At 42.1% G+C, this 24910-nt stretch overlaps 1 protein-coding gene across 4 annotated transcripts in view; it reads right to left on the bottom strand.

The window, feature by feature from the left end:
* Positions 1-16260, bottom strand: part of ICE1 (interactor of little elongation complex ELL subunit 1) — a 38262-nt gene extending 22002 nt beyond the window's left edge. For 2 of the 4 annotated variants that reach the window (XM_069859717.1, XM_069859715.1), the window contains exons 1-10: positions 16119-16260; positions 14725-14783; positions 13428-13462; positions 12934-12952; positions 10807-10930; positions 9019-9095; positions 3007-3044; positions 1088-1170; positions 798-837; positions 652-708 (exon numbers count right to left, since the gene is read on the bottom strand). In XM_069859717.1, coding sequence (XP_069715818.1) covers positions 652-708; positions 798-837; positions 1088-1170; positions 3007-3044; positions 9019-9095; positions 10807-10930; positions 12934-12952; positions 13428-13462; positions 14725-14783; positions 16119-16196 — 610 coding nt within the window. In that variant the 5' untranslated portion in view covers positions 16197-16260. Of the gene's footprint in view, positions 1-651; positions 709-797; positions 838-1087; positions 1171-3006; positions 3045-9014; positions 9096-10806; positions 10931-12933; positions 12953-13427; positions 13463-14724; positions 14784-16118 lie in introns of those variants that run through there. The other 2 variants (XM_069859716.1, XM_069859718.1) reach the window with 2 other exon arrangements.
* Positions 16261-24910: the final 8650 nt, after the last annotated feature.

Below are 24910 nucleotides of genomic sequence, written 5' to 3'. Positions count from 1 at the left end.
CCAAATTTTGCATGACAGCTATAAAAACTAACAATTTCTCATTATTAATAAAGCCTTCTGGCTATTTGAAGCTCAGATCTTAATTTTCCCATTTTGCTATTAGTTAAAAAGTAAAGAACAAATGAAGTAAAAGTGTGTCAAGATACACAAGGACTGATAAGTTCTACCATTTTCAGAAAAAAATAATTTTGGCAACAAACTTTATATAAAAATATTTCAAAACAAGAAAAAGAACAGGGAAGTTGTTCTTTTACCTGAAAATTGCCTTCAGAATTTCTAAACAATTTAAAAGCAAAATCAGTATTGTAATAGACTGTAAAAAAATGCAAAAAAAAATTTTGCCTAAAGTTTGGCCTCAGTACTTCAGAAGTTTAGAAGGAGTTTGGTCCATTACACTGCTAGATTAAGATAATTTGTAGCAGATATTTTACACCATCAGTCATTATAATGAATCAAGTAATTTTCTTATATAAAACTGAAAATAGTCATCTATTAAAGTAGTCCTTCATGAGTGTAATATATTTTTTATCTGCTCTTACAGCATTCTTCTGTATACTGTTTCCAGAAATGCAACTCCAGGAGAGCTGCAATAAACTGATAATGGTTGGTTCCGCAGTTCTGCACAGACAACAGTCTTGCAAAAAATCTTACCTTTGTCTATATCTTTTGTAAGATCTTCACTTGAACTCTGGGTCTCCGCATGCTTAACTGTTGAAAAGAGGAGAGGGGGGAAAGGAACTGTTCAAATGGAATAATATCACACATAAATCTGAAGGCAATTGAAGGTGACCACTTACCTTTTCTGCACTTCTCTTTAAGTACACCGTCAAGTTTTCCCTGTTGAAATAATAATTTTTCATGCCATATATAGTTTGTAAAGCATCTACTCTTAATTAGCATGAAATATAAATCAACATTTCAAAGGTCATGCGTCAGTTATAGAATCTCTATCTCTTCAGGTGAAAAGCTATGTTTAGTTACTCAATATCCCCAAAAAATGTCATTTTACTATTTTGGTATCTCTATTATTAGCAGCTTCCTTCTTCCCCCAGAAATACCAAAAGAGGCTTCACCCAAAAGACCTTACTTGTGCCTTCTTTAGCTCCTTTTCAAGCCTCCTCTTTTCATTTTTCAGTTGTCTGAAATCCTGTGTATGTTTTGTTGCAACTTCTTCAAGAAAGAGAACCAAAATTCAAGTTAGAAACTACAAAATAAGAGACAACTAATTTAAGGAGTATTGGCCACTAGTCTGCAGATCAAATTACTAGAAAAAAAAAATGTGAAATACAGATCTATTGAAGTTATATTTTGGCTTATTAAGAAAACAATTCATGCATACAATTATGTCGTCTTCCACTGCATAGTTACTGCTCTGAACTACTGAAATACATTTATTACTTCTCTCACTTACATGCAAGAATGAAGAGTCATAGTGTAATGATACTGTAAAAGATGATACACCGAGCAAAAAAAAGAACAAAATTAAGAACAAGGTGTAATGTTTTTTCATGTGATTTACTCTTTTATTTAGAAGTGGATTCTGGTTCAAAAATTAGAATACCACAGACAATTGCATTAGCAAGACATAGATGGCACTCAAGACTAATAAATAGAGTGCCTTATCTCTTAATGTCTGTTAACAGACACCTGGGAAGAGTGCAGATGGGTGAGGATAAAGAATACACTGCAAGTAAGTATGGATTGAATGTGAGGTTCCTATGGAAATTCTCAAGTGAGAAATATATTTTAAAGAATTTCTGAAAGATCAGCACGGTGACTTCTATACAGACAGCAAAGAAAATGCAGATGGAATTTGCCTGCTGATCAGATCAGGTCAGAGAAGAGAGCATATCAAAAGAAAGGGCATTAAAGAGGTAACTCAAGTGGAAGGCTGACAAAAACAATTACGGGAAACCTTCAGACTGACAAACATAGGGTCTGGGATATTTCATGAACACAGAAAAGAACAAAACAGATAAACTGGAGCCAATAGAAACTATCTCATGGTACTTTGTTCTAGCTCTCACAGAATTTGAGTTTTTGGGGGCAAGAAGATATAAAAACCTTCCTGCAACGTAATGGAACTTCAAAACACTCATCAGAATAAACACCCTATACTTTGCAGTAGCATTTGGAGGAGTTTTAACACTAAGATACAAGTAACTCAGTTTGTTGTACTCTAAACTGTCGTAAGCACAGCTGTAAGTTTGACATATTTGCCTTGCCAACTAATATTACAGCAAGTTAAGTATCAGAATGCTTTATGGATATCCACCCTCTACTAACCAAACAAGAAAAACACAGGATCACAAGACAAGTGCTTTATATCTACTTAAAATCATAACAAACAATTCAACCAACCAAAAACCAATCGCCAAAAAATTTTAAATCAGAAAAACATGTGTCAGGTTCACTATATATTTAAATATGATTATAAACATGACTAGAAGAATCTTGCCAAGGTTATTAGAACGCTTGAACACATGTGCTATGAAAACAGGCTCATTGAACTAGACTTAATTAGCTGAAGAAGGGGGAAAAAAAACCAAACCAGAAAACCTAAGAAAGGATCCAAGAGCACCTTTCCTGTACTTACAAGGAAGTATCAGGAAGATAGAATGAGACCGTTCAGTGATGCATGGTGGAAGGATGAGAGACATCAGACATAAGCTGAAACAAGCCAGTTTCCAACTGGCTAGAAGGAAAAACTTTTTCACCATTAAGTCAGTCAAGTTGCCTTGACAGACTAGGCAAACTCCAACCTTTGATGTTTTCATGACCAGAAATTCCCTTCCAACTTCATTTACACCACATGCCTGAGATACTCAACAGAAAATATCTTGAAGTAGGGCTGATGTAATTCAGAAACTAAACACTACACACAGTACTGCCCTGCCTTGTTCCTTGCGGCCTCAGAGTTCAAAAGTTGCAATTACTCCTTTGGCTAAAAAGGGAATCAAGAGATGTAGTAGGAGAACAGCACAGTAATACCATGTAGAAAGTTACCTTCAAGTTTCTTCACTTTTATTTCCAGTTTCTTCCTCCTGTTAAAAAAGAAGGCATCAATACATCATTTTTTTACAGAATTACATTGCATGAAAACCCAGAAAAACAAAATTTTAGCTACTTTAGAGAAAATAAACTTCCTAGACCCAGAACCTGAGAGACCAACATGTCCCTGAAGCTGAAAACTTAAATAAGCGGCATGTTCCTGAGAGTCTCACACAAACAGCTGTATCTGTTACAGAGGTAGAGTTTACTTATACTGAAGAGTTAGTGCACTAATCCAGGTACATAAATATACCTTCGGCTACAACTTGGGAGTCACAAACACAACCCAAGACAACTGGCTTCTGGTTTTTGCATTTCTATGACGTAAAGCAGACAGGTTAGCTTTACTTCTTAAAAACAATTAAGACTTGCTTACAATCAATAAGACCTAAGGAATGAGACAATCAGGAATAGCCTTCAGGATCACTTATGTTCCACAGCTTTTGTTCAGCGTATCTAGGTGTATGCCAAACCCCCCAAAGTTATGCATCCTGAACAATTTTGACTTCAGCACTTCCAACCCTACCTTATATGTAAAACATACACAAAACTAGAAAATAATTTCTTTTAAAAGCAAACACTTATATTATTTCCTTCTGCTAAATCCCTTGTCCTGACACTCACAAGCTACCAATGCTCACTGATCACTCTCATGAAGAAAACAGTTCATCCATTCCCCATATTAAAACTTGCATAACGGATTGAGATGTACACCTTATGCTGTACTGGAATACATTTGAAAACCCAGTAAGAAACCGGATGATTAAGCATCTTTGGCATGTTCAGCAGTCAAAGCATTTATGCTATAAAGTAGTAGACAAATCTTGGGCCTTTTCATCCTGAGCAGGTTCATACTTAACTCTCTCTACGCTCAGATGATGGCTTTAACAGCTAAATCGTAGGCAAGAATTTCAGAAAAAAATCCTCATAAAACATCTTTCAGTAAAAAAAAAAAAAAGGAAAAAAATGGAGGTTGTCCTTTATAAAACAGCAGGTAACGAACTTCAGTTTCTCTGCAGATTATCTTCTAACCAACGCACTGAAGTACTGCACACAGACACTGGAAGAAAGGACAAGCGACACGGGAGAACTACAAAGATTAAATGCCTATCAAATTCACTCCAGTGCTGGCAAAATCATAAAGATTATTTTGGGAGTTATTTTTCAACATTTGAGAGACAATGCAGTCATTGGTCATAGCCAACATGGGTTCATGAGAGGAAAAGACTAACAGAATTTAATTTTACAACAAGGTCATTAATCTATTTGACTAAAGGAAGCCAGCAGATGTGGGATTTTGTGGATTTTAGCAAAGCTTTTGATGTATCTCACAGTATCCTTCTGGACAAAATGTCCAGCATACAGGTAGACAAACCCATAATACTCTGGGTGAGCAACTGGCTGAGGGATTTGGCTCAGAGTTAAAGTAAATGAGGTTACATCAGGCTGGTAGCCAGCCACCAGTGGGGTTCCCCAGAATTCAATTTTAGGGCCAGTGCCCTTTAATGTTTTTATAAACGATCTGGATGCAAGAATGGAATGTGTACATTAAGTATGTTTGCCAATGATACAGAATTAGGAGCTGTAGACTCCTTCAAGAGCAGAGAGGATTACAAAAAGATCTGGGTAGACTAGAGAGCTAGAAATTCACCAACTACATGAGATGTAACAAGAACAAGTGCTGAATTATCCACATGGGAAAGGGACTGGGTTGATCACAAGTTGAATGAGTCAACAGCGTGCCCTGGCAGCCAAAAGGGCCATCCATGTACAGGGGTGCATTAAACACAGTATCGCTAGTCAGTCAAGGGAGGTGATTCTCCCACCTCGGGTACTGTGGGCAGTTTTGGGTGCCTCAATATACGGACATCAAACTATTATAGTGTGTCCAGAGGAGAGAACAAAACAGTGAAAGGTCTCAAGGGCAAGACTTAGAAGGAGCGGCTGAGGTCACTAGGTTTGCTCAGCTTAGAAAAGAGAAGGCTGAGGGGTGATGTCACCGCAGCCTACAACTTCCTTAAGAGGGGCACTGGGCAGGGAGGTGCTGATTCTCTGGTGACCAGTCACAAGACACAAGGAAATGGCAAAAAGCTGCATCAGCTGATGTTCAGGTGGGGCATTAGGAAAAGGTTCTTCACTGAGAGGGTGGAATTCCCTGGAAGTGGCTCTCTAGGGAAGCAACACACTAAGCCTGTCAGAGTTCAAAAGCATGTGAATGACACTCTTAGTCATATGGTTTAGTTTTAGGTAGTCCTGCAAGGAGCAGGAATTGGAGTCAATCACCTTTATAAGTCCCATTCAACTCTAGACAGAAATTCTACAATACAAATAACTAAAAATCTAAGTAACCACACAGCCACTAAATGCCAACGCTAATCATTGCAATTATATTTACAGATGAAATAGCTACTTTTACAGGTGCAGTCGTATGCTAATTCATCAACACATGCAATTACATTAAGAATGAAAATACATACACTATTTAGATTGGTTTAGTTGATGCATTTGGACATAACTCCTCTTATGCTACGCAATTCAAGGTCCTGTCTGATCTTTGATGCATGCACAATTTCAAGTGATAGAAAGCTATGCTAACAGAAGTTGCATTCAGAAGTGGAATATATATATAAAATAATAAACACAGACTACAAAGGCATAACAATGTTATATTTGTAATACTAAAAAACTGAAAAATACAAAACCAAACAACTGCCTGTCATATTTATTTAATCCTTAAAGTGACCGTGATCTTTTAATTTAAATGACCAATCTTACTTCTGGAACAGTCTGTTTTGAGCACTTTTTTCAAAGCTCATCTGTGGGAGTGAATTCATACATAGAATCATCCTCACAGTGGACATGTGTATTTGCCTCAAGTTGCCACGCTTGTCATATGCTCAAAATTAGGGAATTGCCAGCCTTATAAATATTCAAAACACAACTACACAAGGTCCTCAGCAACCTATCTTTGACACTGGCTCTAAATGGCAGATTAGACAAAGGACTTGAAAGATAATTTTTGACATAAATTATTTTACACTAACTGTAGATCTACATTCATTTTATTCAGTAGAATTCTGATTCTGAAGAAACTCAGCTTTCAAATTACTGAACTCAAGTGACCTACTCTTTAAAGTGGCTTCAATATCAAAGGCACAGAAAATAGCAACAGCATTACAGAATGCTTGAAGTTGGTAGGGACCTTGAGCTCATCTTGTTCAACTCACCCTGCTCAAACAGGGCCACCTGGAGCTCACTGCACATGACTGTGTCTGGCTTCTGAATATCTCCAATAACAGAGAGGCCACAGCCTCCTTGGGCAACCTGTGCCCGTACTTGTCATCCTCACAGCAAACAGCGTTTCCTGCTGATCAGAGGGAATCTCCTGTGTTTCAGTTTGTGCCCACTGTCTCTTGTGCTGTTACTGGGCACCATGGAAAAGAGTCTGGCTCTATCTAATTTACACCCTCAGATATTTATAGACTTTGACAATATCACCCCTGATCCTTCTCTTCCCCACACTAAACAGTTTCAGATCTCTCAGCCTCTCCTCATAGGAGAGATGTTGCAATCACTTATCATTCTCATGGCCCTTCACTGGACTCACTCCAGTATGCTGCCTTTCTTGCACTGGGAAGCCCAGATTGGACACAGTACTCCAGGGGTGGTATCACAGCATTGAGCAGAAGGGAAGGAGCACCTCCCTCAGCCTGCTCGCAACAACTTTGCCTAATGCAGCCTAGGATACTGGTACCCTTTTTTGCCACAAGGGTACATCACTGGCTCATGTTCAGCTTGCTGTCCAGCAGGAACCCCAGGTCCCTTTCCCGCAAGCTGCTTTCTAGCTGGGTGGCCCCCAGCATGTACTGGTGGGTGGGGTTGGTCCTCATCAGATACAGGACTTTGTGCTTCTTGCTGCACTTCCCTAAGGTTTCTGTCAGCCCATTTCTCGAGCCTCTCAAGGTTGTGCTGGACAACAGCACACCCCCTCAGGCCTATCAACCACTCCTCCCAGCTTTGTGGCACTGGCAAACTTGCTGAGGGTATGCTCTAACGCATCATGCAGATCACTAACAGAGATGTCAAACAAGACTGGACTCAGTACATGGCGCTCCTTCTGTCCTCCCAGGGTACACCACTAGTTACTGGCCTCCAACTATACTCTCGTGCCCCTCATCACCCCTAGGGCCTGACCATTCAGCTAGTTCCCAATCCACCTATCTGCTCCTCTAGTTCCTGCAGCAACAGCCTGAGGGCCTATGAGGTTCTTAAGGAAGACAGTGTCAAGGCCTTACTGAAGGCCAGGTAGACACTAGCCCCTGCTCCCTACTTATTTATCAGGCATATCAGTTCATCATAGCAGTTTATCAAGTCAAGTCAACCGTGTCTTCTCCTAGGTGACACCACACTGACTACTCCCGAGGAGTTTCTTGAAAATGTGTTCCAAGATGAACACCTCCATCACCTTCCCAGGGATTAATGTGACCAGCCTGTATTTCCCTGGTTCCTCCTTCTTGAAGATATGAGTGACAGATATGTGATATATCTATACTGACACAGTGTATTGCCAGCATATTAGAGTGGTGAGTTCTCTCTGAACATGCAGTTAGCCTTGGGGTAGCTGCTCTTCAGTAGGACAATGTACTAAAGATTGCTTTAAGCTCACAAGACAAAGTACCTATATGTGAAGTAAGTGCAGTCTGGCAGAAGAAATGACAACAGCAAGTGATGACGGCTCTCGTTTGCTTGTACAGTCTTTTTGACAGTGGCTTGCTGCTGTGCTTGTGAGTAGTGTTTCACAAGACACGTAAAGATACTAGTATATCTCATTATAGAGGGATGCTTCAGTCCGTTGATCATCTCCATGGCCCCTTGTTGGCTTCTCTCCAGTATGCCCATATCTCTTTTTTTTACAGTACTGGACACAGTACTTAATCCATGTGTGGTCTCACCAGTTCTAAGCAGAGGGGAATGATCACCTCCCTCAACCTGCTAGTAATACCAAAATAGCTTAGGAACACTGAAGTTAAAAATAATAGCCAGTTTATAAGGAAGGAAGGAAGGAGTTACCACTGGAGTCCCATTGGGGTATGTGGTGGAATGCATCAGAAATAAAAGCTGACTCCAAAAAAAGCAGAAGGGTCTTAGAATTCTGAGTGACTAGAGAGCACACATTGGTACTGATGAACACAAAGTGATGCACATGCAGAAAAATAATCACCACAACAAACTCATAACACCCAGCTAGATATTAGTTGTTTCTCTTCTGAGAGAATAAGTCCCTTTCCATACAATACTTAGAAGTCACAAGTGATTTAGAGATTAGGAGTATAACACGGTTAAAAAGCAATTAGACAAATTCATTAGAAAGTCCTTAAAGAGTTGTAAGACACGGTAACACACACAAACGCTCCAGGCAAGGTCGCCTTTGATTGACTGGTAGAACAAACTTTGCAAACTAACAAGGCAGAGCTTCACAATATTCTGTATTATGGCAGCAAAAGTGGCTTCTACAATTTGGTGCCAAATCCCTCCTTTCCAGTTCCAGACGTGATGTAGAGTTCAGAGCCTGCTGAGCTGTTTCTTTAAAAACAATTATTTTAAGGACTGATTTTAAGTGCAGATCATTTTGACAATATACACTGGCCTCAGAGACTTACAAGCACAACAGAAACAGACAGCAATAACAAAGTTGACAAAGAACCACTTAAAACTGGAAAAACTAGAGCTTATTCTCCAATCTCATTCTGTTTTCTTAAAAACCTTCACTAAACAACCACCAAAAGCTACTTCAAGATAGGATAATAATTAAACTAATACTACCTTCCACAGTGTTTGCTATAAAATTTAGACCATTCTTTTATGAACTCCCTTTTATGGAAAGCATAACTAGGTAAGGTACAAGATCAAGCTCTGCAAGAGGTAAGAGTGGGAAAGAAAGGTTGTGAAAAAAGAAGCATCACTCACACAGCATCACTGTTTACTATTTCTTCTTTAATTTTAACATATTCCAGTTGACTCTCCTGATAAATCTTGAGAGAACTCTGTGGAGAAGGAAGCACAGTCAAAAGATGTCCTTACTGAGGGCAAAAAAAAAACCAAACAGATGATAGACACTTCACCTATTCTAAAGAAAACAGTGCATAGCCAGAAAAGTTTATTCTATAAGAAAACAAGCAAGTTGAAAAGTCAGGTTACTCTTCTTTAAAGGCAAATGTTATAATAAACATCTATTTATCTATCTACTACGTGTCTCCAACACGTATCTGGATAGGAACTCAAAGCTGAAGTCAGGAGCACAACTATTATACACTACACATATAATCCCACTTTTTCTGAAAATATGCCATCAGGAAACCAGCTTGTATCAGAGATAATAAATCATGTTCCATTGTGGGACATGCTATATATAAGCAAATAACATACACACACACACACATATACATATATAGTTAAAGTACTGTACATTCAAATTTTAAAGTAGTAAATCAGTTAAAGTAACAATTCTTAGCCAGCTTGTGGTGAAAAAGTATGTGACTGTTTGTACTTAAATAGGAAGATAACAGGCAGGGAATTGGATTAAAAAAAGTAGAAAAGCAGTTGGAACTGCTTGATATTTACAAGACCTTGAAGCAGTGGCCAAGGAACATGAGTAGCCAGGAAAGGTGGCTTTGTAGTTGTTACGGGAATAGGGCTTGGTGTCAAAATCGCTGTAACATGGGACAAAAAACAAGCTGGCACTCAGCTGCTCACGCATTGGCCACACAAGGGGCAGATGATGTTGCTAACCCTTTTCCAGCCCCTGAGAGGAAGGTAAAAGGAGCTGGGCTCAATGGGTAGGTGCAGAGAAGTACTACATGCACTCCTTTTACCAGGGGACACCCTGAAGGTACAGTACCTACCAACTCCGACCACCTAAGCACCATGCTCTATCTCCTTCTCCTGCTCGGTGAGAGGACATCACTTTACAGGTCAGTAAGGTGATAAGTTTATGTAGCTAGGTGTAATAGGTTATTTGAACCGTATTTGAATTAACCTTGATTTAGTGGTCTTGTCTTTGCACGCTGGTATCTATAGACAAACCTAATACATAGCTACTAATGCTTGCTGAGAGAAGAGGATTTAAAAAGCAGTTCTAACATAGAAGAAAAACCAGGCACAGTGACAAGACAAATGTTAATATCCTACGTTGTACCAGCATGGAAATAATACAAGAAAGAGGGTAGGGCACTTTTTGCAGAAATAATTGTTAACATCTAGAAAATACATATATTTAGGAAATTCGAACAGACGAGCTTTTCTTCTGTAGACTAAATCTCAGCTAAGGAATGGAAGAGAAATTAGCAATAAAGACAAGCAACTAATAACATAAAAGCATATGCTAAAAATGGTAACAGAAGCAAAATCCTATTTGCACAGACTCATTGCAGTTTTAGTGCTACAAGTAATCAGTAATCTAATAAGATCAGAAAGAGAAAATCAAAGGAATTTGAATGTATCTCCTCCCTTCCTAAACAGGAAATAAACCCCAAATAATCTGATGAAAAGTCACAGGAATTACAAAAGCCTGAACTTTCTGCCCATCTGAAACTTTCTGCCATTTAACTAATTTCACCCAAAACCAGAGATGCCTGTTCCAGTAAGCTGGAAATAACAACTGGGGTCATTAAAACCTGTTTCAGGTAAGAAGAGCATTAAATATATACGTTTCCTTCAACAGAAAAAGTGTCAGTTATTAAAACCTTACAATCACACCTTTTTCTCTTCCAACTCTTCTTTCAAGGAACTCAACTCTTCCCGGCACTTTTCCAGAGGCAGGATTTTCTGTAGCATCTGCTCCACTTGGCAACGAAGAGCAGAGATCTCTCTGAAATGGGAACTGTGATTAAAAAAAAGTTGCCAAAAACCATGACTGCTTTCAAACTCAATGTACCGATACTTCAGGCAAATGTCTGAGTATTTTGTTTCCTCCTGTAGAAAAATGATGTGAGATATTTGTAAAGCCCAGCTACGGTTCTTTCTTTGCCTTAAGCATTTTGCCTGAAGGCTGGCCATTTGTGTGTTTGTTTTGCGGCACCAGCAACAAACAGTGGAGGTGGTGTAGCAGCAGACCTCCCCAAGGATGGAGCTTGGGATTTTGCCCACCTGAGGGCTTCATCTGTGGCACCAGGTTCAGTGGAGGGGAGGTGCAGGTTTAAGCACAGCTCTCCCTTGCCTGGCCAAGCTCAAGGTCAGCAGCTGCTGCAACAGATGGAGGTGATGCAGCAGCCGGCACTGCCCTCCCTCCGCACCTTCCTCCTCCCGCCAGACTGCCCAGGCCAGATCCTCCCAAAAGACAAGTGGCAAGGCCACCCCAACACATGCTGATGGGGGTTGGACGGGCCTTATAAAAGAACTCGCAAAGAGCCACACGGCTTGGCTCTCACTCCCACACTCTCTGTTGACCATCACTGTGATTGGACCAGTCTGGACCACACAGCCTGGAAGAAGCTGCTGGTGAGACCACATGTGCCTGAGGAACTGCCGCTGCCCATCAGTGTGGTGATTTCTTTCCTTCTCTCTCTGTCTCCCCCCACCCCATTACCTTACAGTGTGCATGTCGGATTGGATTTGAGTGACCTTGGCTGCGTTCAGAGATCAGATGGTAATCTGAACAGGTTGGGATTTGGTTTTGTAACTTTGGGAAGTTGCAACCCCATGTCTCAGCTTTGCACTTGAGTATTTTGGGCTGTTTATGTTTGCCAGAGTGAGAATAAATATTGCTTTTGATTTTTGCCCTGGGAGTGACCTTGTTGGCCTCTGGATCACCGCACAGATAAACGACACCCCCCCAAGCTTGGACTTGAGTGTTTCTCATGGGTCTGGGGCATGACAGCATTTAAGAAACATTTTTCCATCCAACATTTCCATCCAACATTTTTCAATCCAAGGCTGAGGGGAGACCTCATTGCTCTATATAACTACCTGAAAGGAGGTTGTGGAGAGGAGGGAGCTGGCCTCTTCTCCCAAGTGACAGGGGACAGGATAAGGGGGAATGGCCTCAAACTCCGCCAGGGGAGGCTCAGGCTGGACGTCAGAAAAAAATTTTTTATAATTTTTTACGGAAGGGGTCATTGGGCACTGGAAGAGGCTGCCCAGGGAGGTGGTTGGATCACCTTCCCTGGAGGTGTTTAAAGAATGGGTGGAGGAGGGGCCAAGGAGCATGGTTTAGTGGCAGATAGGAATGGTTGGACTTGATAATCCTGTGGGTCTTTTCCAACCTAATGATTCTGTGATTTGACATCCAAAGAAAATTCAAGATCCTATTTAAAAAACATTAGACTAAGCCTAAAGCTAGATGGAAGCAGATGGCACATGTCACACAGGAGTACTGCCCCGCTGTGTACACTGAACTGCCAGGAATATGTGCTCTAGGAGAAGTAGTGCTGTGAAATAAGAGCAGAGTCCAACCATGGGATTTTTCTACAGGCAGGATAGAGCCGATAAAGACTACATGATGCCTTTTCCTCTACAACCAAGTAGAGTAAGCAAGGGCACACAGCCACAACTCTTAAGACAAAATGGGGATCATTACAACTAGGATCACCCCAAATATGCTTACATTTAACCACCATCAAAAGATAAGCTCTGCGTCTTCACTTAGTCACTCTAGAGTCTTGTGTAACACAAGGCCAGGAAAGAATTTCACATGGGTATTTTAAAGGGACAGATTTCTCTCCCCATTAAGGCTATCCTTGCTAACTATGGCCTAGGAAGCATGGTAAAGAAAGGATATTAGAAGCTCAGCCTAGACCCAGGCCTATTGCTGTTACAACATCAGACTCCTAAAACTTTACAACAAAATGGGAACATAGCAACTTTACTAAAGTTTGATAGACTTACCGTTCAGCAAAATGAAGCTGTAATCTCTTGTTAAGGTAGAAATTAAAACCAGTTTATCATACATCCTTAAGTAAGTGGTTGGACTCGATGATCCGGTGGGTCTCTTCCAACCTGGTTACTCTATGATTCTATGACTATTCTGTATTTCGATCCACCTGCCACTTGTAAAGAAACAGCCAATAAAGACGTCCACCAAAAAAAAATAGGACTTGCAGAACAAAGCGTTTAATTGAAACATTTCTGTATGTTTGAAGTGAATTAAGAAGAGATGCTTCTGTTACACGAAAAAACTTCAGTCTTTCCCAGCAATGCAGATTTAAATATATTAGGCCATACATCAGACACATCCAAATGTTAAGTGCACAGTTTTAATTCCAAACCCCTCTTTTCTTTACAAAGCCTACCCTGCCTGTTCTTTACTAGAGGCATCATCTCTTTACTTAAACATTAAATAAAAAGCCTCAAGCTGTTTTAAGAAAACAAGTAAAGGATATCAGTGCATTTCTGTTGATACTCTGTCAGCAAACGACTGCAAGAGGGAAAATAAAAGACATTACTCATTTTCTCACCTGATTTTGATAACCATGTCTTAGGATTTAGGTAAAGAACATAATATACATATAATAAAAAAAAAATTTACATGTAATCACAAAATCACATCCTAGTTCCCAAACTTAAAAGGATGCTTTCCTAGGGAAGAACATATAAATGCTAAGAAAAACAGTCCAAAAGACCCTAAAAGGCTTGAATCTTTATACTATTCTCCTAGCAGACATAAAAGCGTAACACTTATATTGATGGCAAACTGCACAGTGGGACAGCACCAAGGAAAGCTATTCTTTCCTTTTCTGAACTGTTATAATTTTTAGCAACAAAGAGAAGAAAGGACAAGAAAAAGAAATACCCAACAGTTACTCCAGTGCAGAGAGTCCTGCATTACTTTCTCTCTCAACATTTAAGAGTGAGCAATCAAGGCAAAAAAGAAAGGGGCTGAATTGCAAGTAGTTAAAGAGGAGGTAATTCCAACAAGAAATGCAGACATTGGTAGAGAGCAGAGTGACACAAAGTTTAGAGATGAGAAAAGGAACCTATGAACAGGGTAAAGCCCCAGTTACGACACTGAGGACTCTCTTAAATACTTTTTGGAAATCAAGATGGTTTCCAAAACTTAAATTTAGACTCGCTAAAGCCAGATCAACATGCATCTGGAAATGGTACCTGAGAAATAACACATTACAATTAGAAGACATAGCAAAGCCACAGTATGCCTATCTTGATATGTTGTTCCATACAGTGATGGTTATTGAGAAGTAGAAGCAATCACAGAAAAGAAAGTAAACTACAGGAAGCATTTTAGAACCTTACCACGCTTACGATGTTTAATCTCACTTTTCATATTTTACACCTTAGTTTTCAGACTGAATTCTGTTCAAAAGGTTCACATACACCTGTGCTCAATTTTTAGTTCTCATACTACATTCTTGAGAACAGATAAAATTAAATAAATATCTTCAAAGAGCTAATTCTGCTACTGTTCATAAGTTATTACAGCTACAAAGAAATAGCCCTGTTTTACTACCTTTACGCACAGACAGTTTAGGTCATAAATTAAACAAGTCTTACAGTCTAGATTTAGGATCTGTTTATGAAAAAGTTGCTTTAATTTGAGGAGAATTTAGTTTTGTGCATTAACAAATACCTACACTTTACAAAACAAATTTACTGTATTGCTTTAAAACTTAATAGCAATAAAAAACAAGCCAAGAAAACCACGTGTGCAATTATACTTACTCTCCATCAATCATTTTTTGCTTCAGTGCAATTAATGCAGCTACATATTCATTCATATTCTGTAAGGAAATGTCTGAAGTTAGTAAAGAAGTTTCACCCACAAGAAACATTACTAACTGCTGTAAATAACCCCTAAACTGACTGCTAATCTTCTACACAATATCTTTATTTTTCAGTTTTTCTAGCAAACAAGTTACCAATTCACCAAAAATATATTCATACAAATACATATAAAGAAAGCAGCTCCAAAAGAAAGTATACATACTTACATGAAGTTCTACTGGAAAACCTCTTTAAACTTTGCTCTTACAGTAGATTATATACTACAAATCCCCATAACTTTTTTTCTTTGCTAGAGTATTACCAATAAACAACATTTAACTCATTTCCAGATCCTCAATCCATTCTCAACCCAAGTGTGTTTGAAGACCTCCTCCATCCTGTGAACTTTCAGCATGGCCTTTCCCTCACTTAAGGAGAAAACAAACATTGCCCAAAGTGTATACTCTTCAACAACATGATCCTTAAGAGCACTTGAAAATGGAGATGAAGTGTGGCCAGGAGGCTGAGGGAGGTGATTCTTCCCCTCTACTCCACTCTCGTGAGACTCTACATGGAATACTGTGTGCAGTTATGGAATCTCCAGCATAAGAAGGATATGGAACTGTTGGAATGGGTCTCGAGGGCCATGAAGATGATCAGAGGGCTGGAGCACCTCCCATATGAGGACAGGGTGAGGGAGTTGGAGTTGTTCAGCCTAGAGAAGAGAAGGCTCCCGGGAGACCTTATAGCGACATTCCAGTACCCGAAGGCAGTGCAGGAAAGCTGGGGAGGGTCTTTTTACAGGGGCATGGAGTCATAGGATGAGCGGGAATAGCTCCAAATTAAGGGGGAATCCCTCCAAATTAAGGAGGGAGAAAGACTTACATTAGACATTAGGAAGAAATTCTTCACGAGGAGGGTGGTGATGCACTGGCACTAGTTGCCCAGGGCAACGGTGAATGCCCCACCCCTGGAGGTGTTCAAGGTCAGGCTGGATGCTGGCTTAGGCCGCCTGATCCACAGGGAGGTGCCCCTTCCCATGGCAGAGAGACTGGAACTAGACGAGCTTTAAGGACACTTTGCATCCAAACCACTCCACGATTCTACTGCACCGAAGCAAGCTCAGAAAGATGCGCCTACAAATCCACCAGCCGATCCCGCCAGGCCCGCCGCGCAAACACGAGCTGTTGTTTCGCGTCCTGCTCGGCTAAAGCTCGCCGCTGCCCTTTGCCACACCCGCAACCCGAGTCGCGCCGCGCCGGTGCAACACCCGGCGCTACCCCCCGTCCGCGTTGCTAAAAGCGAACCCCGCCCGGGCTGCTCGGTGCCGCAGGGCCGGCGCCCGCTCGCACCTGCTGGAGGGCGCCGCAGTTGGCGCAGGCCGCGGCGGCTGCGATCCCGGCAGGCGGCGGCGTCTCTCCGGGCATCATGGTGCCTCGAGCCCGGCAGCGCCCACGGAGCCGCGCGCCCGCCCCGCCGCGCGGGCGAAACGCGTCACGCGCCGCGCCACCGCCTCGCGCGGCTTCTCGAGGCGTCCCCGCTGTCGCCTGACTGCCCAGCGGACGCGGAGAACAGTGCTCTCCGCGGAGGCCGGGCGTTGAGCGCCCGGAGAACGCTGTCTCGGCTCTCTCAAAGGAGCGACTGCTCTCGCGTCTGCCGCGCCCTTCTACAAGTAACAACAACTTCTCTCGCGCGTGGGCACCGTCACGAGCGCCCCTGACGCAGCACTTCCTCGTTGAGGTGCGAGGGGCTGGGCGGGGTCGTCGCTGGGGCCCGGAAGCGCAGGGGCGGGACCCGCACGCCCGGCTGCCCCGCCCTCCCCCCCGCGAGGCGGGACGGTGGCCGAGGTGGCGCCCTGGGCTGGGCGGCGGGGTGGGGGGTGGCTGCTGCCGCCCCCTGGCACGGAGGACTGTCCCGTCTCCGCGCGCGAAGGCTGCGTCGTGTGGGAGCGTGCTATTCATGGCAGGACCTTGAGCTTTAGATTCCATCCAAGCCCTTATAAAGTGATTTTTAAGGGCAATATCTAGCGTTGCTTGTAGTCATTGTGCCAGCCTGCATCTACCACTTACATGGCATCTTCATACAGAAAGCATGCTGGGAGAAGACTTCATGCGATGCAGGCCATGCTTTCAATTGCTTAGAGAAACAGAAGTTAGGGCAATAACTGCTGTATTGTTTGACACTAACAATGGTATGGGCCCATCACATTATTTCTGTAGCAATCATTCAGTTCTAGTACACAGGATAAATGGTTGCACATAGTGTGAATTAGTTTGTGGCTTTTCTTTCTACCTGGCTCATGCTGTTGGACTTCATTTACTGACTGCTCTTAAGCTCTTTGCGACATTGCTGCTGCCTTACACAACATTTAGTTTATCTGAAACTTTCGGTGGTTCACAGTTTATCCAGGTGCTTCAAATTGCTTTTTCGCTCTTGTCTTCCTACCAATTTGTGCATATTCCACAGGGAAGTCACTAATCATCTCTAAATCTACAGAACCATGTCAATTCTTCCTTCTCACTAACAAAAGTGCATACAGCTGCATGTTTAATGGGACCTTGATTAAGACATTGAAACTTGTAACTCGTAACTCTTGTATAAGTGCTCACACATAAACACAATAAACACAATAGTTCAGGCTTTCTTAGTCTTTGTACTCTGAGAGCCTTTCAACAATATATTAAAGTATAATAGAACAGGAACAGAGTTTACATAACGGTGTCACTGGAATCAATAATTCAGTCTAGGGAATGGAATAATTTATCATTCAATGATTTATCAGCAGTCCTGGCTAGCTGGAGAGGTCCCAGCTGATCAGGGAACTACAGGTCTGTCAGTGTCACCTCAGTGCCACAGAAGGTTATGTTGCAGATAATTTTCAGTGTCATCAGGCAGCACTTACAGGAATAAGCAGGTGATCAGGCCCAGCCACTATGGATTTACTGAAAGGCACGTCCGGCTTGATCAACATGATCTCCTTCTATGGCCAGAAGACACAATTAGTGGATGAAGGAAAGGCTGTGGATGTAGTGTACTTGGACTTCAGTAAAACCTTTGACACCATTTCCCACAGTATTCTGCTTGAGAAACTGGCATCCAGTGGCCTGGACAGACACACCCTCTGCTGGATAAAAAATGGCAGGATGGCCAGGCCAAAAGTGTTGTGATGAATGGAGTTAAATCTAGATGGAGCCTGGTTGGATTCTGTGTTTGAGGTGGTTCACTTCAATATCTTCATCAATGATCTGGATGAGGGTATTGAGTGTGCCCTCAATACCTTTGCAGGTGATACCAAGCACGGGTAGAGTGTTGATCTGCTTGAGGGATCTTTCTTCAGAGGGTTCTGAACAGGCTGGATCAATGGCCCAAGACCAAGTTCAGCACTTGTGCCGCAACAACTCCATGCAACACTACAGGCTTGGGGAAGAATGACTGAAAAGCTGCCTAGTGGAAGAGCCCTTGGGGGTGTTGGCTGACAGCCAGCTGATATGAGCCAGCAGTGGCCAAGACAGGTGGCCAAGAAGGCCAATAGCATCCTGGCATTTATCAGGAACAGTGTGGCGAGCAGGAGTAGGGAAGTGATCATCTCTCTGTACAAAGTACTGGTGAGGACTACACCTTGAAGGCTGTGTCCAGTTTTGGACCCCTCAGTACAAGAAGGACATTATGTTGCTGGAGCGTGTCCAGAGAAGAGCAATGAAGCTGGTGAAGGGGCTGGAAAAAAAAGTCTTGAGAGAAGCGGCTGATGGAACTGGGATTGTTTAGCCGAGAGAAAAGGAGGCTGAGGGGAGACCTTATCACACTCTACTCACTATCAGCCTAAATGGATGTTGCAGCAAGATGAGTGTCAGTCTCATTTTCCAAGTGACAAGTGATAGGGCAAGAGGAAATGGCCTCAAGTTGTGCCAGGACAGGTTTAGATTGGATATTAGGAAAAATTTCTTCACTGAAAGATTTATCAAGCACTGGAACAAGCTGCCCAGGGAAGTGGTTGAGTCACCAACCCTGGAGAGAAAACACAGGTAGATGTAGTGCTTAGGGACATGGTGTAGTGTTGGACATAGCAGTATTAGGTTTATAGTTGGACTTGATGATAGTAAATGTCTTTTCCAGCGTAAACGAATCTATGATTCATTTCTAGATTAGGCCAGTGCTTTCCGATCTACTCCTGTCAAGGGTTCTGTGCAAGGAAGTAGAAACTATTTCAGGGTGTCCTAGATAATTTTAGGGTTTTATCAAAGTGAAGTTAATGAAAGTTAATGTCTCTCATGTTTTCCTTAAAACAGTGTTTTTCAGACACCTGCTCCTTCCTTTGAAAATGATAACATATTGTGTGAGGAACAATTCGTGCTAAACAGATTGTCTCCTCTTCTGTAATTGCCACTATCTGGAATTCTTACTAATCTGAAAGCCATGGTCAAGCAGAGAGCTGGAGCCAGCCCCAAATTAGTAGGAGTTTTGACTGTTGCAGTTTCGTAACATTAAAATTAGACCTTGGAAAGTAATAGAATATGCATAAGATTTCTGGGGAAAATTATATGTATGCATGTAAGTGGGAAATATATTCTGTAACCAGCCTTTGTCTCCTTACCCGTGACTGATGGAGATCACTTCAGCATGTTGCCCAGGCCTGATAAAGGCTACTTGCTTTCTGAAACTCCAAAATGAGTCTTGAAGAGTTTTATTTACCAACATTTTCAGTATCAGTGGGTGTCTGCACACAATACACAAACACAAGAAAAGACAAACAGAGAGGGACAAAAACCAGAGAGACAAGACAAAACAGAGAGAATAGAGACAACAGAACAGATAAAACAGACAGAGAGGGACAAACAGATTAACAGAGACAAGACAAACAGGGAAAATCGACAAAACAGAGAGTTGTGGGCCTTCATGGGGATTTTTTAAACTCTTTGGACCCTGCCCCTCACCTTTGGACCAAGTGGGGAGGACAGGTAACAGGCTCAGGCATTCTTCTGGAAGATTTACAGCTTCCAGCAGCTTTAAGATTTCTGCTGCATGTTTAATGTGTTTTCCTTGGGCAGTAAGGAGTCCTTGCTCTTTCCATATAGCACCGTGAGCATGCACCACTCCAAAGACCTATTTTGAATCTGTCCATATATTTATCTTCCTTCCTTTTGCTAATTCCAGTGCTTGACTTAAGGCGATTATTTCGGCTTTCTGGGCTGATGTTCCTGGGGTAATGGTCTGGCCTCAATTACTTCTCTGGTGGTAGCATATCCAGCCTTGCGATGTCCTTGCTTCACGAAACTGCTTCCATCAGTGTACCAGGAATCTTCCGTATCCATGAGAGGTTTTTCATTTAGATCCGGGCGGCTGGAGTATGCTGTCTCCATCATCTTCAGGCAGTCATGTATCACTGGTTCTGAAGCAGCTCCACTAAGGAAAGATGCTGGATTTACAGTGTTAGTGGTGATTATATTCACATCATCTTGCTCTACCAATATGGCTTGATACTTCAAAATCTAGAGGGGGGAAAGCCAGTGACCTTTCTGCTCCAGCACCACTGAGACTGTGTGTGACACCATGACAGTCATTTTTGGCCCATAGTGAATTTTCAGGCTTCTTGTATATTCAGAACTATAGCTGCAACTGCCTGTAGGCATCCAGGCCATTCCTTGCTTACATCATCCAATTGTTTAGAGAAGTAGGCTACAGCCCTTTTACAGGGGCCTAGCTGCTGTGTCAGCACCCTCAGGGCCATTCCCTGTCTTTCGTGAGAAAATAACCAGAATGGATTTGAAACGTCGGGAAGGCCTAAAGCTGGGGCCTTCATCAGTTCCTTCTTTAATTGTTCAAATGCCCTTCTTGCCTCCCCAGTCCAAGCCAATTTCTATGATCCCATTGGATATTCTTTCAATGGTTCATACAATGGTTTCACTAAGAGTCCATAGTTATATATCCATAAATGACACCAACCTGTCATTCCCAGAAAGGTTCTGATTTCCTTTACCATTCCTGGCATGAGTGTGCAGCAAATAGCTTCCTTTTGGGCTGTCTGTGTCTCCTGGAGATCTTGAATCCAAGATAAGTAAGTCGTCGCTCCATAGGCTGGGCCTACTGCTGAAAGACCTGATACCTGCTCAGTCCAAAAGTTCAATAGACTTATGGTCTGTTGCTCACAGTCCTCCTCTGTTTGTGTAACTCTCAGGAGGTCACATACTGCAGCAGGGTTCCAGTCCCATGTTTCCAGGTCTTAAGCCAGCTGGTTCTCAAAAATAGTTCAGCTGTTCTTAATACCTTGAGGCAATACTGTTCAGGTTAGTTGTGTTTTACTACCAGTTTCAGGGTTTTCCCATTTGAAGGCAAGTCACCTTTTTGCTTTCTTCAGCCAATATCAAGCAGAAGAAGGCATCCTTCAAATCCAGTATGGTAAACCACAATTGATCTTTTAATTGGTTGGCAAGGTACAGGGATTTGCCACTGCTGGATGTAGTTCTTCTTACAATTTTATTTATGGCCCTTAAATCTTGCACTAACCTATAGCTTTTATCTAGTTTCTTTACAGGAAATATTGGAGTACTATATTCTGCTTTACATTCTTTTAATAACCCATATTGTAAAAAAAATAAATTGTCAATAATCATTTTTATCCCTGTTATAATTGAGTTAACAACACAAAGTCCAAACGTGGATCAATTTACTATTTATTTAGATAGGAAAGCAAAAGCAGCGCTGGGCTGCCGGGGAGTCGCAGCTCCACCAAGGCTCGCAAAGTTAGGTAAGCTGATCAACCCCTTTTATCTCCTCCCCGCCCTCGCCATACAATCTCCATATGGCCAGATAATAAATCAGCTAAGTTTACAAAGTTGTCTCAGTTCAGCAGTCTTCAAGGTTGTAGTCCTGTTTCTCATCAAACAGTTCCTAACTCCTCTTCCTCCTTATCTTTGGGCCATTTGTTCCTTAATTGCACAAGGCCGCATTCTTTGAGCTGGCTAATCAAGTCTGCTGGGGCCCGAGGTGATCTGTTGCTCTTAACTCTTGCTTCAGGAGGTTTCAGAAGGCTTGGTTGTAAATTCAGTAGATACTTACCTATATACAAAACATATGTTATCATGTTAACTTTTAGCATTTAGTTAAGATAGCATTGTGGCTTCCTCTTTCTTACCAAACAAGATGTTCCTGTGCTTTGAAACAGAAAGATCGCTGCTCTTTAGTTGGCTTGATCAGCAAATTACTTTCTGTTACTCATTATGTCCCCTTGCAGTCTTCTAATAGCAGAGGGTATTACCTGACAGGGGCCAAATTTACCTTCACATGCTTTACATTTCTAGCCTTCCAGATATCTCAGAAGCCAATATGCCTGGATAAACCTGTTCCAAAATCTCTGCTGTTACCAGTGTTTTTTCCACCTGTTTTAAAGACAAACTCAATACTTTGATTAGTTGATGATCTCTCACTTTAAATTTTGTACCTCCTGCCCCAAATATTATTTCTGTCTCTAACTGCTTTAGTAAATCTCCTCTCATTAATGGTCTAGGAGCTCCTAGCAAAACAAATTCATGTGTACCCACTTGTTTCCCAATTCATATTTAGCAGACTGCACAGAGAATGCTTTTTCAGTTTGGCCAGTAGCTCCTATTACAATCACAATATTTTATTTTGATCTGTAGGAATCAGTTGCTGTTTTACACAGAGGCTCCCGTATCTGTCAAGAATATAACCTTTTCACTTGTATTCTCCAGCTTTATTTTAATCAGTGGATCCTCCAGGGTAATTTCCCCATTCATTCAAGCTCAGCTACAACACCCAGTTCTGATTCTTCTACAATATGCACATTAATTATTTCTTAATTCCAGACCCCATTCTCATGCCACGTTCTCTTGCTGCTCCAGGTGATTTTGCAAACTGGAAAACATATCTGCACACATTACTTCTCCCAATTCTCCTGACACCTCAAGAACAATGTTAAATTGCAACAAGGTGATATGGCCACTTGTAGGTATCAGCGATAGCAAGGTAGACCTGTTGGATACTTTTGACTTGGGGTCCTTGAACTGACCTTGGGTTGTAAGAGCGGGAAGCTGAACAAAGAGGTGAACACCAGAGATGCAAATCAGGGTGGAGACAGCATTTAGGGGCAGCTGTGGGGTTTTGGAGGTCAACCAACCAAATTTTGCTGCTGGTGATTGCGAGGGCCTGGACAATAGGCCTGGGCCAATCACGATGCTATGGGAAGCACGTGGACAGATGAGCAAAGGTATATAAACCTGTAAGTTCCAACAATAAAGGTCTCCGATTTTACATCTATCTGGAGTCTGTCTCGTTGTTTCGTTCCCGCAAAATGGTGATCCCGATGTGATGGGGTATTTCAATGCGATCAGCGTCCGGCGGGAATCTCAGCTCCGACAGGATCATCGGCAGGACCAACTGACTCCTCACACATTCCCGGGCATCACCGTCAAGACAACAGGTGAGGAGCTGAGTAATCATGGGGCAGGGTGCATCAACAGAGCAAGAGGCAATAGTTAAGTTACTGCTCCAATTCCTTCAAAAGAGAGGAATCAAATATGATGAGACTAATTTACGCGTTTTGCTGAAATGGCTTTGCAACAATGGAGCCCTGTCAGATGGTGCCCTAGTATTCCGACCAAAAACATGGACAGAAGCGGGCAATTTAATCTGGGAGGCGGCTTCTCCTGGGGATGCTAATGCTACCTCTATAATGACTTGGCCTTTAGTTAAGGACACAATTGCTGCTTGGGACTCTGAAAAGGCTGCAAGCAATTCCAACTCTAACGGCCCATCAGAGTCAGAACAATCCTTAATTGATCTCATTGAACAGACACCGAGGGCGTGGCCTGTGGTTGTGCGCCTTGGTTTTAACTCCCCAGTCGACTCAGATTCAAGGCCCAAAACCCCTGCCTATAACTGGGAGAAGATAAAGCGTGATGCATTAGCAGATGGCCATGCTCTTCCCTCTGCATTTCCAGTTATCATACGCCAGAATGCACCCAATGAGTGGGCTCCTTTTTACTGGGACCTGATAAAGGAGCTGAGGAAAACTGTTTACCACGCGGGGACTTACTTCTCCCTACGCTCAATCCCTTTTGGAGAATGTACTGTCAGGTAATAAAATTACACCTTTTGACTGCAAACAGCTTGCTACAATGATCCTGACACCCACGCAAAAATTATTATGGCAACAAAAGTGGGGAATGTTTTGTGAAGCGGCAGACTTACAAAACCTCAACTGGCCAAGCGCCTCTGCTGCAGAGCTGGCTCAGGATCGGGGTGCAGGCTGGGGTGCAGGCCGGGCGGCGCCAGACCCTCCGCAGCCGCTGCCGCCGCTGCCCTGGGGCTGCTGCTGCTCAGCAAGAACTACACCGTGCAAGTGAACAAAACACTGCAGACCGTCCTCACCCAGCTCTTCCCTGGATACAGCAATGGACAGTGACACGTAAAGCAGCGGGAAGCTGAACAAAGAGGTGAACATCAGAGATGCAAATCAGGGTGGAGACAGCATTTAGGGGCAGCTGTGGGGTTTTGGAGGTCAACCAACCAAATTTTGCTGCTGGTGATTGCGGGGGCCTGGACAATAGGCCTGGGCCAATCACGATGCTATGGGAAACGCGCGGACAGATGAGCAAAGGTATATAAACCTGTAAGTTCCAACAATAAAGGTCTCTGCTTTTACATCTATCTGGAGTCTGTCTCGTCATTTCATTCCCGCAGAGAGGAGATTAAATCTGTTTTGCACATACCAATTCCTATGAAGCTGAGAAGACATGATCAAACTTACCATTTTATTTCTATAGCAATCAGCAAAGAAAGCTAAATTTTCATTTGATGAAAACTTGATATATGAACAACCAATGTTCTTAATGAGTTACTTGTACTCAGTTTTAGAACAAAATGTTTACTTGCATGTCAGAATGTTCTTAAATCTGTATTTTAGAATAAACACAGTATACATTATTAGAAATATATCCTTTGTAAGAGGGGATTAGGATTTCATAGTGCCTTCCAGTCACAAGCTGCTAACATTTGCAAGATTTTCAGTGTAATTAAGATTGTCTTCAGGGAAAAGTAGTTATTTAAAGCTCTGCTTCTTGCAGTCAGTACAAGGAAACAAATATTTTTGTAGGATGAATGAGTGTAACTCTTACATAAAAGCTTTTTC

The sequence above is a fragment of the Phaenicophaeus curvirostris genome, chromosome 6 (assembly GCF_032191515.1).
Source record: "Phaenicophaeus curvirostris isolate KB17595 chromosome 6, BPBGC_Pcur_1.0, whole genome shotgun sequence".
NCBI lineage: Eukaryota > Metazoa > Chordata > Aves > Cuculiformes > Cuculidae > Phaenicophaeus > Phaenicophaeus curvirostris.
This window is presented reverse-complemented; position numbering and strand designations above follow the sequence as displayed.